This window comes from Babesia bovis, chromosome 3 (genome assembly GCF_000165395.2).
Source record: "Babesia bovis T2Bo chromosome 3, whole genome shotgun sequence".
NCBI classification, from domain to species: domain Eukaryota; phylum Apicomplexa; class Aconoidasida; order Piroplasmida; family Babesiidae; genus Babesia; species Babesia bovis.
In genome coordinates, this window is record NC_010575.1 from 2,413,143 (window position 1) to 2,429,166 (window position 16,024).

Here is a 16,024-nt window from a genome sequence, read left to right on the forward strand (position 1 = left end):
GATAATTTTCAACCAGTATTGTGAACGTCTAGCGTAACGATTTATATCAAGTATTCATTCTTCCAGTGTGTATGTAGTGGGCAAATAGAATGATGTGTATAAGGCGATGTGTTGTGTTGGGAATGGAGATATATCTTACTTACAGATCTATTGATAGAAGATAATCTCTTTAGTTGCATATTTACCGGAACGTGTGGAATATTGAATGTTTAAAACATCTTGAATATTCTTTGATCCACAGCTGGCTTGCTCCTTTTGTGGCATTATATCATACGTTATTTTAGCAGACTCGGAATTGCCTGTATTTTGGCTGCTCTAAAGTTAAAATAATGTAGATTATTTATGTTCATATCATTGTGATATCTTCTACCATTGGGTTTTGTTTGTTTAGTGAATCAGAATGTCACCAAGTGGTAACGGAAATGGCTCAACCCCTCCTTTCAAATATGAACCTGGTGGTAAACTTATATACCATCTCATGGCGTTCATGGAAGGATATGATCTACAGATATATCCTGTATGCCTGCGAACTTTTGAACAATGTTTGAAAATGAGCCCCTCAACATTATCAACCATTGCTACAGTTGACAACATGTCCTTATTGGGTAGCGCTTTCTTTTGGGGATTTCTGTCTGATAAGTTCCAATGCCAGTATCTGTATGGTATAGCTGCTATGCTCGCAGGGGTTGCCAATATATTACTCGCTAGTACCTCAAATTATCACTCTGTAAGTTTGAATCTATATTGAAGCACGTATTTTTAGATTTTAGCATTACGCGTGTGTCACGGTTTGGGTGTAGGAGCTGTAAATGCTGCACAGCCTAAGATAATTAGCTCATCAGAAAAAGAGGATACTCATCCGGTAAGCTATGGTATCATTCAGGCAGTTACTGTATTGGGGCGTCTTTTAAGCGCCATCCTAACAACTTTTGCAGCAAGTAATGTTATCTTGGGAGTTCATGGATGGCGTATGTGTTATGCCATCTTGGGATATGTCTGGATATTTATAGGATCGATTGCGGTGTTGGGAATGAAACCAAAAGGGAATAATGGCAGTAGTACTAGTGGTGGCGGTGGTGGCAATGGCGAAGGAGATTTGTCTAAATTAGGCGGCTTATTTAAAAAAACTACTACTTATTTCATCACATTAGTTGTTTATGTTTCCGAAGTTCCATTTGTCGCATTTACGTATATGATGCTGTATCTTCAATACAATGGAGTTTCTGACATGATGGCAGGTGTAGCACTTGCAGTCACGTTGATTGGTGCTATAGTAGGGGCCGGAGGTGGAGGTAAAGCTATCGGTGCAATACCGGACGAATATAAAGGGTACGGTTTATTAGGATCTGGAATTTTTGCCCTTGCTGTCAGATTTATTATTGGCTGCACTTTATTCATGGGACCGAAGCCTAATGGAAGGATGCTTTGGTTCCACTTCGTGGAGTTCTTCATCCTTGGGGCTACTTTAGTTACCATAGGAAGCGTCGATAGGACTGTTATATCAGACATTGCCGAAGACGGTGTTAAGGCTACCGCATCGGCACTTATAAGATCTGTTGCAGGCATTGCAAGCAGTTTAACTCTCTATCCTCTTGCGGGTCGTCTATCAGAAAAGGCCTTCGGGTATATCCCAACGACAGATGACATTGATATGATGGACGAAACCGCCAAAGCGACCAATTGCAATTCTCTCAGGCAAACCATCATGTACATCTTGTTAGTTGGCACGGCAATTAACATCATTTTGTATGGGTTCTGTATGATTAGCTATAAGAGCGACAAAGGAACTAATGGAAAGTAAGTTGTTACGTGTATCCTTTGAATTCATCTAGTAGCAGTAAATCAGCTGGCTGATGAAAGTATTTAAATTCCATACCATTAGCTCAAAGTATTTTTTAAAACATAACCGACTTATAAGGCACAGGGGAAAGAAATAACAACATTGGGAAAACATAAGCATATACGCGTTATAACAGTACAAAAAGTGATGACAATTGTGAAGCTTAAATGAGCAGTCTAATAAGTATTAATGGTGCTTTTTAATTGAGCATTGGTTCGTGAGTTGCAATTTGATCCACAAAATGTTGGAACTTGCTACTTTAATGTTTCATGTATTTGTATTGATTCAATTGTTGAATTTTCTTAATGTGAGACTTCTTTACAGTGATACTTTGTTGGTCGTGGTTTATATGCACAATAATTGCGTACCACTGTTACTTATTTGGATATATATTTTTCAGTTCATATAGTATGTTGCATTCCGTTTCTTTGCATGTTCCTTTATATAATCGATCATAGTGGTATATGATGGGTAGTTATCTAATTAGGTGAGCCGTAAAATCTTGATTGGAAATTAAAATGCTTTCATAACAAGGTTGTTGTGACTTGCTACTGACACTATTAATGAAACCGTACGTATCATCTATACAGATGTCGAAATCTATTTAATAAGAAAACACCCGTTCATCATTTTCATGTAGCAATAGATCAACTTGTGAAGTGCAACGTTTCACCTTTACCAATTTTTGGTTATACAATATAGGGGCATTAAAACCCTTAATGTGAAATATGCTCCAAAGCTTCAGAAATTTTTCAATAGTGTTTGCATATGCATCTTATGTATGGCTACATAATAATCCATTTGTTGGACATAACAATGGTAATTTTATATCTATTTTTACGTGTCATGTGTACATGGCGTGGCTTATTTCATAATGTTGCCCATGGAGTAACGCTAGACCTTGAGCAAGATCAGCCGCCAGCTGGAGTCGTGGTTTTGAAGGGTACATTCACCGGTAATGGACTATATCGACTGTTCTATTCAGATAGTGTACACATATCTGTAGTCACCTATGGAAGTAACATAGTTCCCATTACAGACAATATCCCACCAGAGTCAACAGAACTATATGTTCATGAATATCGGTGGGATGATAAAATCATAGTAGGTATCACAATTAACTACGGCACAAGATCATCGCTATTTACTATATACTTTTTCAAGATTGAGAGAGAGTACCTCAAAGTGTCTGTTACACAAAAGCGCAAGCTTGTGCCAAACTATATATCAATACCACTAGATATTAGCATTCCACTTAAATCACCAATAATTTCATTTCTTGAGAATGTTAGCAACTCCACATTATCCAATTGGTACGTGGTGAATATCCATGACGAAGTTGCAAAAGGGTCTAATAATGGTCCTAAAATCGGCAATGATAGATATTTTATATCCCCGTTACTAAACGTAGAATCATACGATGGTAATGGCAGGCCCCCTATGCTGGTATCACAAAGCACTAAAATACATATCCCACATAACCGTGAATACATAGTTATATGCATCGGTAAGAATAATGCTATGCAACAAAAAGTAAAAATACCTCCTATAGTCAATGGCATTTTTACCCCCTTTAACATAATGGAATATAGCTACGATTATTCAAAAAGTAAATTAGGGTCGGGTTTAATTGACATTCAAAGACTGGTTATTGATATATCAAGTCAACGTGTAGAAACGCCTGATATAGTTCTGTTAGCCAACTTAAAAAGAGGTAGCTGGATATACCATCAATATGCAATTGCCCCAATCAGGCATTCTGGATACATGTACTCAGAGGTTGTCAACTCAGATGCTAAATGTTTTATATACAGAATAGAACCCCAAGAAGTGGTGACCCACGTAGAGGTGTTCGAGCACATTAGAAACGTGTGGCAATATGTTGTAGTGAATGTCCGAAAGTTGGGTACAAATAATAAGGGTGAAGCAGGTGAAACTAAACATATATACAAGCGCATAGAATCAGAAAATGGAAGAGTTTACTTTGACATTAAAAGCGTCTCCTTTGTTTTATTCTATAATATGTTGTACAAAATACGAGTTGATGAAAACGTTTAGTAAGAACCCAAGAATGTGGATCTATAATGGTACAAAAGAATAAGTCCAGTTATGTGATATAATTCATCCACTGAGTGAACTCTCGCTTTATCAGTTGATATTTTTTGCAGCAGAATAATAAACCTATGTTATGCTGATGTATTATCGTGCTCCAGGCAGTTCAATTATAACCGTACTCGGAGATGATGCAGTTTTAACATTGTTATAAGTCGCTATGATAACTAGTAAATGCCTACCTAACTTCCTCATGACGCAAATGCCATCAAGTTAAACACCTGGATATTATGGCACAATGTGATGTATCTAAGAATCTATGCTGAAGTGGATAAAAGTAGCTATACTTTCGTATATTTTCACAAGTGATATATGAACCGTCATTAGCAGTGATTTGAAGCTATGAAATTACTCAGAGTGTCAAAATTGCGTGAATCAAATACAAAATACTAATGTTAACGTTCACTGCACAAACCGTAGTTATGTCAAAGCGTTTCAATAGCAAGATTTATAACACGTTGAAATGGAATTCTAGATGAAAGACGTATCTGTTGTTTACAAGAATAAACTGCCCAGACAACGAATTGATAGCTAGTTATATGAAATGACATAAAATTTACATGACGGTTGGCTGATAATAAATGCTATTAATAATCACTAACGTAGTATACTGTTGTCATTCATGATATGCATTGTTTGATAAATACTAAATTGTTAAATGTATCTTATAATGAATTAGAATGCCTCAGCCCTAGGAGTGAAATATTGCATCACAATGTCCATTCTATTGACGGCTATACATTTTCTCTCCAATAAAAATTATGAATGATATATACAGTATTATAATTGTTTTTATGTCATTGTGGGCCTTGGGATTCAATAATTATGTGGAGGGAATTGAAATTGACATACGAGGTCCGATGACAAATGATACGGCGGTTTACACTGGTTCATTTAGTAATGGTGGTATATATCGTCTTATAAAACCACTTGGTTATGTATCACTTATTGTGTATGGCAATCAAGTTTTATATAACGCCGAGAACATGAAGGGTGCCAGAGTTGTGGGTGATATTTACATTGAAGATTTTAAGAGAGGAACACAAAGAACAATAGGCATAACCATATGTGAAGGAATTCGGCATTACTGTCTACGTAGGAGGTACTATAGGGTCGCATACGATATGGTCCATATGATTAGATGGGATTTAAAATCCTATTTTTTGAAGGGGACTGTTAGTTTAGATATGGACCTTTCTAGTGAATTTCATCATCCAGCAATAAACACTCACGAAATGAGAACCAATACATTACACAATAAATGGTATGTTGTTGACACTAATAAATTTGATCCATCGAATCCGTCATTTCAAATGCCATTTTACGATGACTCATTCTGCATATCACATGTTTACAATATTGAACCACAATTGTTTCAACAATTACCGGCTTCTGTTCTCATAGCAAACGTTTCGAGGCTTGTTGTCTGTCACGGGAACGGTATGGTTTTGATAACATTAGATGGCAGCCCACAGAAAGTGTATACCGTTATAATACCTCCAATTATAAACGGTATATTTAAACCAAGGAATGCATTGGAGGATCCACGCGATATAGCTAATATATATACATCTAATGGAATGTTACATTGTCTCATCCCAATAGATATTTCAAGAACAATGAAACATCCAAACGATGTAGTAATATTGGCCAATCTACACAGGGGGGATTGGTTATATTCTCAATTTAGCATATATCCAATACGTCACCCAGGTCACTGTTCAGTAAAAGTCCTTAATATGGCTAGTAATTCAATTATATATAAAAGTCCAAATCGGCAAACAGTGGTTACTCATGTAGAAGTGTTTGATCATATAATACACAAATGGCAATACATTGTGGTGAACTACATCAAGTGGAATGGGTACAGGTTTGAAGAAAAACAGGACGCATATAAACGAATTGAGGATAAAACGGGTGTATATTATTATGACCTCAAAAAGTTCGTTCTTGAACCATACATCCAGCTGCTTTATAACATAGACACTGCCCAATCTATCTACAAGAATACAGCCCAGGCAGTTTAACACGACAATTCATGACGAAGAACAAGCATTAATGATGTGATTGAATGCAATTTTTGTCATAAGCAATATTTTAAAATTCGTTATGTTATGCACAGGTTTATAGATGAACATGTTTAAAATGCGTTATAACGATCCCACCTTCGCGCGAAAGGGTCAAATAACGTGAACAAACATGATCCACACACACTATAAATCCTGAATAATGCCGTCTATCTAGTGTAGTATAATACCATAGCGACCTCCCAGTACATACACATATGTACCGCTGAAGGACCGGGTCCACAGTTCGTGAATGTTTTCGGATTGCGAAACTCTCTGGAATCTCTAACGCAACACTACCATTGACACCTTTTTGTGGGCAGCGGTTAATCATATGGATCCCATTCTCGATTATTGTTTAGTAGCTAGCATAAAACAAAACCATCCAGTGGACAGTTTTAGTAATACACTCTACGAGTAATTTTGTTATGTCAAATATTGAGAAAAGCGAAACATATGGTTTAACTCATTTCCAATGCAATAATTATATAAATTTAGTGTATTCTAGCAATTATTTTGCATGGGTTAATGGCTCGTCTTCATTTAAGATGCAGAGAAATTCCTCGCTAGAACTTATCTTAAGGGTGGAAAATGCCATAATATTGTAATTTACGCAATGCTCACTACGTCATACTATTACAACATGACTAATCGCAAAGTGACTCTTTTCATTAAAGCCCATATATGGGCTATATTGTGTTCCCTTTTCGTGCATTCCATTAAAATCGATTTACTTGATGATAATTTTCCCCCGAATGTGAATGCCTACCATGGTAGCTTTCAAGAGGGGGGGCTATATCGTTTGATTCAATGCATTGATGTCGATTTAGATGCTGTTGTGTATGGGAATCTTCTGATTGCGAAGGTGCCTCAGGGTTCAGCTAGAGATATGTATGTTTACATAGAGGAATACAAAATACAGAGTAAAGTGATCATTTGTATAACGTTTATAGATATGATTTTAGAAATTTGCAAAAGTAGAAGGTATTATAGGTATAAAATATTTGGATTTGCGGAGGCATCACATCAGATAATGAAGTCGGTTAAGGATCCCATATTTTTAGAAATTGATATGACGATGGAAAAGATGCATCATCAACTACGTTGTGAATTAAGACCAGAGGGTGAACATGGCGCACCATGGTATTCGGTCCGTCCACAATATATAATAGGTAAAGACAATAGATTCAGATGCCGGCGGTTTGCTAGCAGGTTTCTTATATCTCAGATTTTGAATGTTGATTATAGAAATAATGGGATATATCCTCCTTCATCTTTAATTGGTTATTTTAAGGGCTTCTCCAGATCATGTAGTGAAGAGCATTGCATTGTTACCGTACTGGACCAATATGAATTTATGTATGAAATCGTTATACCACCTACAATTAACGGGATTTTTAGACCCAGAAACATATATGAGACTATGGTTGAAATAGACCCACATATGCAACGAAGATTATCTCCAGATAAAACATTGATTGAGATTGATATTTCATCTATTAAGCAGAATCGGGATGATCTAGTCATACTAGCGAACTTAAAGAGAGGCAAATGGCTTTATACTCAATATACAATAATACCGTACCGTTACCCCCTTTATGAAATTGCTTGCGTAATATCTACTGAAGATATATCTACCATTTACTGTCCAACTGGGCAAACAGTGGTTACTCATGTAGAAGTGTTTGACCATATAATACACAAATGGAGGTACATTGTGATACATACAGTAAAATTCAATGAAGGAAATGATATGAATGATTATGATATATATAAAAGAATTGATGATGAAGAAGGCGTTAAATATTTTGACGTTGGAAATAACTTTTGCAAAGAACCTTATATGTTAATGTTAAATAATATAAGCACGGAAGAAGGCGGTGACGAGGGATTACATACCGCATGTATGGGTCAAGTTCTCAATGTGACTACATCTGCATGATTGTAGTGGAAATTTTAAGGTCAGCTGTAAGTCTTAACACCCCAAAGGACGAGTACTAACAATCGATTGTGCAGATCTATTGACGCTAATACGTAAAACAAAAAAAATTGAAAAGGCAGCTATCTACCTCCTGTCGTATTTAACCCGCAATATGGCATGCTAATATTTCCAATGTTATTTTAACTGTAAACATATACATCTTCGAAGAATTATGTATATGAATGTAATGCTTATTAATCAATTGAGAATCCATGAAGTACCTGTATACAAAGGTTAACATATTGTATCATATGATAAATAAATGTGTTTGAAGATTTTAATAATGGTTAAAATGTTACATTTCACCCTATATTTTTATAGGATTATACTGTTATTTATACGCAGCATTATCTCACCTAGTCTTATATATATACAAATTGTATACTTTTGCCTGTATACATTTATATGGCATCTTGGTATAACTATTTATAACCACTATTACCTATATTGACGTAATTATTAGTTACTTGCTGCAGCGGTTGCATGAAAATTTTCCCAGTTACCAATTCAACATACGATGGTGTATCGTTAATATTAGAATCATAAACAATTTTATTTACAACTCTCAAAAGTATAAATATACATACATCAAATAGTTAATTCAAGATGGTTTGCGTTGGTTGGTTTGGCTTTGCAATAAAGGTTGCATCAATACTATTGATATCGACAAGGTCGGTAGCCTCTTGGATTTTGGACCTTAATGAATCAGAATTTCCTGAGTTTGTTCAAGTAACTCATGGGACATTTAGTAATGGTGGTATATACCGGATGATTCAAAGTCCAGCTAGGGATGTGATGTTCATTAAATCTCACCAGGTTTATTTGACTGGAATCAATCGTTCACCAAATAACGATGCAATGGTATATGTGGAGGAATATAAACGTGATGAAAGGACGTTTGTTTCGGTTTTGTTTTACAAGTTCGCTAATTTGCTTGTTGAACGAAGATACTATGAGCCACAAGGGTGCACTGTTGCATTTGTTAGTCGTTTTCAAGTGCAAAGTTTTGTGAATGGGCCGATCAATCTATGTATAGACCTTGAGATTGGCATGCATCATCCAGTCATCGAACCAATGATTAATGTAGAAGATGGTCGACAAATCATTGCCGGGTACATAGGAAACAAAGTGTTGGACTTTCCTCCAGGTTCATTAGCTCGTGTTTGGTCTAAAGATTCGTACTTTCGTTTCATGCCGATCATAAACATTGATCCTCTAAGCAAATCACTTCACAATCCTCCATCGGCCTTAATAGGTTTTATCAATGGTTATTACCAAGATCCGGATTCAAAATACCTCGTTATCAACATAGAAGAGATACGTGATGTGGAGTATCGAGTTTGGATCCCTGGAATTGACAATGGCACTTTCAAACCACAGAACATTTTGCAAAATCCACCTAAGATAAGCGTTCATGAGCCAAAACCTGTTGATGCCAGAGCGGTAGAAATAATAATCGATATATCGCGTACCTCTAAACATGAACCTGATGTTCTAGCCATGATTAACTTAAGTAGAGGTGTATGGTTATATTCCCAATATACTATTCTTCCCATTCGTCATGTAGAGGACATGAATATCATCGTAGAAAATAGTGCCATGAAAACGGAAATATATCAGGTTGAAGATGATTATTTTATTACATATGTTGAAATATTCGAGCACATGCTATCTAATAATCGGTTCGTAGTGGTAAACATGAGGAAGCTGGAGTCTCCATTTATGTCCGACACTAGAAAAGTATTCAAATACAACTGGGATGTTAATAATCCAGCCTATACAGAGATCTTAGGACAAGAGCTAGATGCTTGCATTGCGATCATAACAAACATAAAATCCTTAGAACCTATTTTCTAGAATATTTGGCAAATCTTCTACATATATAAAGTTGGGCGGTTATATCAAGAAGACTTGGGGGTTCTTATAACTCAGAAATCATAATAATTATATAACGTGAAACTCACATAACTATTCCTAGTATCTATAGATTCAATTTTTGTCAATAATGGGAACATTTTACCACGTCATAAATCGTTCAGCCCACGGTTAACAAATGTAGGAATATAGTATCTATCAAATATATGAAACAATAGGATTTACTTTGTGATAGAATTATCTAATAGTGCATGATGCATTAGTGAATGGAATCTCTGCAGTATTATGAAATATTTTGTAACCGGCATTATGGCACTATATGTAATGAAGCTAGGTGATTATTATTACATCGTAGAGTCTATTGAATTGTTTAACCTATGGATAAATGTCATTTAAATTGCTCGAATAGCGTAAAAACAACAACTTAGAAAAGGCTAAAGAAAACAGGGCTAGTACTAGCTATTCATTTTCATTTACCATATCTCTGTGGAATTCTCTCCGTAATATGATCAAATTTATTCTCTATAAAATTGGGAATGTTTTAATATGTTAAATAGGCGTTAATTTATACTATTTTAATTTCACACTTACTTATATGATGGTAGTTAGCCTACGTTGTAATCTAGTTTTTACTTGTCTATTGATCATATTTATAGAAACATTAGATAGCCGATTATTTGACGTTGAATATGCTGAACTATATCACGATATACATGCAGTAGGTTCATTTCGTGATGGTGGTGTATACTATCTGTTCCATGCAACTTCGGATAAAGCCCGTTTAATTATGTATGGCCAAACTTTCCTTTATTCATCGTTTTCTTATGGAAATACAATAAATGATATCTATGTGGAGAAGTTCCGTCGTTCTGACGAAGAGATAATTGGCATAACTATTTGTAGCCAATTTTCATTCAATCGTTTTGTTAAAATGTATTTCTGTTTATTAGATGGCAATTGGTTTCCTACTACTTCTGAAGATAAGAATTCATTTGTTGGTGGCCCTTTGAATTTACAGATGGATATGGAAAGATGGGAGGTACACCCAATAATAGACGCTAGGATTATCATGAGAGGTAATGCTGCTATACTCTACTATATAGGGAACGAGCAGCCAGACAATCGTGAATCTACTAGGAGTCAACTATGGGCGGATGATGGAAATTTCTTGATATCACCAATATATAATTTTGAAAAAATATCTCGATTATCTGGTGACCTGCCCTCCTCCTTAATTGCACCTATTACAAGTTTTTATCAAAATCTGAACGAGAATACTATGACAATTACTCTGGATAAAACAGGAAATCGTGAATACGTACTTAAGGTTGTACATGCCAATACGAAATGTGGGCAAAGTAGAAATATAATCACCGATTTACCGAAAATCGGTGTGAATGCTCCAAACCTGGTTGCTAACAGATCGCAAAATATAGTTATTGATATAGCAGAAGCATATTTTCAACCGTCAAATATGGTGATATTTTGCAGATTTAAGAGAGGTGGCTGGACATATTACCAACATAGCATATTACCAATACATGAAGTCAACGACATGGATATAAAAGTCATCGATTCAGATACTCACACTGTTATATACCACAATACGGATGACGAATTCATTACATATATTGAAGTATTTTTCCATAGAAGGACTAAAATGCGGTACGTGGTAGTAAACATCAAGCGTCTTGTCGAACCTGGTATCGATACATTGAACATTTATGAATTTAAGAGTGGCACTACACAGCAATATGTAAAAGTGGAGCCAACAAATGTTCGTTACGTTCAAGAAATTCTATGCACCATATACAATGACTCGCGTGCCTAGCACTTGCGGTCTAGATAGCGTTTCTTAAAGATTTTAAAGCGGTTAATGGTGGTAATCTAGTGTATGCAGTGCCCATAGCAGTTAACATTAAGACCGTCTGGCTGTTAAAGCATTGGGTTTCAATTTTCAGATTTGGGGAAACTCTAATGAAGGGCCTTATATACAATGTCACTGGCATTTCAAATTCAATTTAGTAGAGCATTTTAATCCATATAACTTACGTAGACGGAAGTCGGGGAAACCACGCTTATTCAGATCACAACTTCCTTTGAAGCTTTTAATTTAGATGCGAAACTGAATAATGCGTGCAATCCAAGTATTTAAGGTATTTATTTCGTTTGGAAGGAAAATGAATTCCTGTGGGTATTTTCATACAGGGGCAACTCATTGGGCACTTTCGGATATACCGCTAATGTATAATTCATGTCATCAGATCTTTCGATGCTCATCTACATTGCCAGGAATTATATACGATGGACAGAGAAAGAAAAGGTGCTCTACTGGTACTAATTGTAGACGAATGCTATGGAAGGAAAACGTGGTATGAAAATTCTCTCGAATACTACAACGAAAGAACATATACTATTTATTCACAAGATAATCTACAATACACTAGTTAAATAATCTAAGTAAACACAAAAATATGTATTAAAAATGAAGCTTCCCTTTATTTTTAGGACTTTGTTTAAATGTGGTATAGCACTATTGCTGTCATCAATAAGTAATGTTTCGTGTGATATATTTGATTATAGTAATTACATTGATATAAACGATGAGTACATACCTTCTTATGTAGATGTAGCGTATGGAACAATCCCTAATGGCGGGGTTTATAGATTTCTTCATACTACTACTGATTACGTGATTCGCGTTAAAGCTGGGAAACTAAATTTGACTACAATTATGCTAATAAACAATATTCCCGCTGATATATTTGTGGAGGAGTTTATCAGGGATGACAAAGAAGTCGTAACTATAACATCATATGGTAAATCGATTCTTTATAACATGGAACGACTTTTCGTCGAGTTATCATCTAACGAGTGTAAATATATAACACAAGAAGAGCGAGATGACTTTGTAGGAGGACCTGTGATGTTACGCACGGACTTACTTGAAAAGTACATGCATCCTGTTATAGATTCTACAATTACGTCACGTGATGGGCGGTTGACTATATTATATTCCGTTGGCAACAAGGGGTACGATAAAAAAGAATCCTCTTTTAGTTTTTTGTGGTACAACCAATTAGATTTCATTATATCTCCACTCCTAAATATTGATGGTGTAAGCCGGATGGCCATGGGTAAAGCTGTTATGCTAACATCACGTATTACATCGTTCCTCCCTCAGGTGAGGCAGAACGGTATTATATTTACTATAGACAAAACCGGTGATCGTGAATACTTTTTGAAAATGGTACCAAGTGATTGTGGTGCTGCAGCAAGTAGGAATATGATAAGCGAATCTGTTAAAATAGGCCAAATATTACCGATACCTGCAATGGATCGCCCTGACACTGTGATAATGGATATATCCATGGAAACAGAACCATCGTTCGATGTGGTAGTACTAGATAACGTGAAAAAAGGCAACCTGTTGCTTTATGGTCAACAGTCATTCCTGCCGATACGCGAGGTACAAAATCTATACGTCAAAATTCGCGATGTTAGTAACGATGCTGATATATACAGTGTAAAGGACGATGAGTTTATTGCCTACGTTGAAAAATTCTATAGTTCCGGTACAATTATGTACGTTACTGTAAACACAAAGAAGTTAGAGTCACCCGATGGTGCAGAAACTCGTATTATATTTAAGAACGAAAACGTGGATGGCATTGTCCACTATAGGGAGATAGGTGACGATGAGTTCGAGAGTTACAACAGCTTGGTCTACGATATATATAGAATATGGCCTGTACAGCATGAAATTCCTACCCATTTACGAGGATTAGATATGTCAGAAATATCTCCACTAATCACAGTAGCATACGAAACAGGGTTCGGGGTGTAATGTATTGGAATGCATGTTCTAACATAGTATTCCCTACAGATCACAATAATGTGTGTGCAAAAGCACAACACTACAATAAGAAACCTGTTTAATTGTTACCTATATTGCACGGTTTGATAATAATTTTATTGATATTTTTTCATCATTGCAGAATCCTGTTGCTGAAATGAATCGAAATGATTCCAACCTCATTCTGGCGGCTACGACGTCTATCTCCACCTATCTTCTACGTAACACTATCCAGATTAAACTGTAACGCATGTGAGCTAATATCCAAACAATTCAGATAGTTCCATCGAGTTTAATGGATTTTGAAGAATATATATTTATGACATATGTGCCTTTTTTGCATTCTAGACACTTTTGCAGTTCTATTTGTATTAAGAAACTATTGTTTTTTTATTTATTGGTATAATATTTGACACATGATTTACCCTGCTGTGACCATGTGGCACCTTTAAGCGACGATGAGAATCACTTACCTCCATTTTACAACCTATTTATGAGACGCTTTGAACGAAAATTCCTCGACATTTCACACTAAAGGGACGAACCCAATTTCCATGAAACTGCCTTCCTGAATGACACCGATTATATAGTATCATGCTTTCGGAAGATGATTCCCCTTCTTAATATTCCTTTGGCGTTAACTTCCGTCACGTTTTTGTTATCGTCTTTTCAACCGGCTAACGCTCGTGTTTTAGATGTATCAAAGACGAACTTTTCTGAACAAATCAATGTTTATGATGGAACTTTTAGTGATGGTGGAGTATATCGTTTGATCTATACAAGGTCCCCAGGGACAACCGATATTCATTATGGTGATGCGTTTATAACATCTGTAAAGGTCCGAGGGTCAATGAACACTGATATATATGTAGAAGTATTCAAACGCCGCGGCACCACACTGATATCCATAACCACAGCTAGTGATTCATCATGCTTCGTTGACAATAGAGAAAACTGGGAAGTATCCAGCTCAGGAATAACCTCTAGATCACGTCTTGAAAAACAGCAATTCATCAGTGGCCCGGTGATGATAGAATTAAACAGAAATGTAGCCAATAGACACCCGGTGATTGAAACCCAGAATCTGATGGTGGAGGGTAATGAGGAAGTGTGGTTTTACCTAGGTAACAGACGGCGCCATGACAGTGCAGCGATGAGGAGCAACATATGGCTTCACGAAACAAACTTCATTATATCTCGTGTGACTAACATCGATGCTTATACTCAACTTGTGGGAGGTCCAAAGTCGGCCCTAATAGCCAACGCCATAGCATTTAAACAGACGAATGATGAATCGATGATAACGATTAGGGTTCCCAGAACGCGTGGAAAGCAATTTGTTCTACATGTACCACCAACATTGGACGGTTATTTTAAACCCGAACATATAATATGGGATAAACCAAAAGTCAGGGAACGGAGCCCTGCACCACTCCATGAAAGAATATTTGACATTGTGATTGATGTGTCAAATAAATTGACCCCTACATATGATATGGTAATATTGACCGACTTTGTTAGAGGTCCATGGAACTATAGTCAGCATACATTTTTACCAATACGTTTTATGGACGATATGAACGTCAAAGTAAGGAATGTAGAAAGAAACATAACAATTTTTGAAATTCGACCAAGAGATTTCATAACTTATGTCGAAGTTTTTCATAATCGTGAAACCGCAGAGGAGTATGTCCTTATCCATACTAGGTCACTCTTCATGCCGGAAGGACCTGACAAGATTCATTGCTATATATACGTGAAAGAGGATAGTTACAAACATGGCAAGTATATATTAATGGATCTCATGGAAGACTTTGAGAAAATAAATATGTTCAAAAGAATTCCGACTGCTACACCATATGACTTCCCTTGGGATTATTAGTATTATAGACAATATTTTCTTGTACATTTACTCCATATAATATTCGAACATGTAAATTATCTTGTTCAATTTATGTATGATCTTCATCAATCAGATTGGTTGGGCAACTTCATTGCAAATTAAGGCACAACAAAAATGAACTTTTTATTGTTTTCCTTTACCAAGTACATTGATATAAATATACATAGATTAATACTTGCTAGTTTAACGAATATGAATTATTATACTTAACTACATTAGCATTCCATATACACTATTGAATAACTTCACTATAATATGAACAGGTAAACGTTGGATAGCGGGGATTATATCTTCAACAGAAACCCACGTACCATTTCTATGTATGATTTTAACAAAATAATTTTAATATAGATTGTTTAGAATTTTTATTCATAAGACCACTATTGCAATG

At 35.9% G+C, this 16,024-nt stretch overlaps 8 protein-coding genes across 9 annotated transcripts; all 8 read left to right on the plus strand.

Annotated features, from left to right (window-relative positions):
- The first annotated feature begins 210 nt into the window (after positions 1-210).
- BBOV_III011280 (Major Facilitator Superfamily protein) lies at positions 211-2,070 on the plus strand. 2 transcript variants are annotated; one of them, XM_051767068.1, is made up of 3 exons: positions 211-727; positions 764-1,797; positions 1,925-2,070. In XM_051767068.1, the coding sequence occupies exons 1-3, from the start codon at positions 401-403 to the stop codon at positions 1,935-1,937; spliced, it is 1,374 nt and encodes a 457-aa protein (XP_051623792.1). In that variant the 5' UTR covers positions 211-400; the 3' UTR covers positions 1,938-2,070. The 2 variants fall into 2 exon arrangements, with proteins under 2 accessions (XP_051623792.1, XP_001612248.2); XM_001612198.2 differs by having other exon boundaries at positions 1,839-2,040.
- A 576-nt stretch (positions 2,071-2,646) lies between these two features.
- Positions 2,647-3,938, plus strand: BBOV_III011290 (uncharacterized protein). Its single transcript, XM_001612199.2, has one exon. It carries the CDS (start codon positions 2,657-2,659, stop codon positions 3,896-3,898), a length of 1,242 nt encoding a protein of 413 aa, XP_001612249.2. The 5' UTR covers positions 2,647-2,656; the 3' UTR covers positions 3,899-3,938.
- A 735-nt stretch (positions 3,939-4,673) lies between these two features.
- BBOV_III011300 (uncharacterized protein) lies at positions 4,674-6,004 on the plus strand. The gene has a single exon (XM_001612200.2). The coding sequence runs from the start codon at positions 4,714-4,716 to the stop codon at positions 5,977-5,979; it is 1,266 nt and encodes a 421-aa protein (XP_001612250.1). The 5' UTR covers positions 4,674-4,713; the 3' UTR covers positions 5,980-6,004.
- Positions 6,005-6,589: 585 nt separating this feature from the next.
- Positions 6,590-8,020, plus strand: BBOV_III011310 (uncharacterized protein). Its single transcript, XM_001612201.2, has one exon. The coding sequence runs from the start codon at positions 6,635-6,637 to the stop codon at positions 7,958-7,960; it is 1,326 nt and encodes a 441-aa protein (XP_001612251.1). The 5' UTR covers positions 6,590-6,634; the 3' UTR covers positions 7,961-8,020.
- A 550-nt stretch (positions 8,021-8,570) lies between these two features.
- On the plus strand, positions 8,571-9,891 carry BBOV_III011320 (uncharacterized protein). The gene has a single exon (XM_001612202.2). The coding sequence runs from the start codon at positions 8,606-8,608 to the stop codon at positions 9,854-9,856; it is 1,251 nt and encodes a 416-aa protein (XP_001612252.1). The 5' UTR covers positions 8,571-8,605; the 3' UTR covers positions 9,857-9,891.
- A 543-nt stretch (positions 9,892-10,434) lies between these two features.
- BBOV_III011330 (uncharacterized protein) lies at positions 10,435-11,740 on the plus strand. The gene has a single exon (XM_001612203.2). The coding sequence runs from the start codon at positions 10,470-10,472 to the stop codon at positions 11,703-11,705; it is 1,236 nt and encodes a 411-aa protein (XP_001612253.1). The 5' UTR covers positions 10,435-10,469; the 3' UTR covers positions 11,706-11,740.
- A 594-nt stretch (positions 11,741-12,334) lies between these two features.
- BBOV_III011340 (uncharacterized protein) lies at positions 12,335-13,766 on the plus strand. The gene has a single exon (XM_001612204.2). The coding sequence runs from the start codon at positions 12,360-12,362 to the stop codon at positions 13,719-13,721; it is 1,362 nt and encodes a 453-aa protein (XP_001612254.1). The 5' UTR covers positions 12,335-12,359; the 3' UTR covers positions 13,722-13,766.
- A 516-nt stretch (positions 13,767-14,282) lies between these two features.
- BBOV_III011350 (uncharacterized protein) lies at positions 14,283-15,652 on the plus strand. The gene has a single exon (XM_001612205.2). The coding sequence runs from the start codon at positions 14,338-14,340 to the stop codon at positions 15,610-15,612; it is 1,275 nt and encodes a 424-aa protein (XP_001612255.1). The 5' UTR covers positions 14,283-14,337; the 3' UTR covers positions 15,613-15,652.
- Positions 15,653-16,024: the final 372 nt, after the last annotated feature.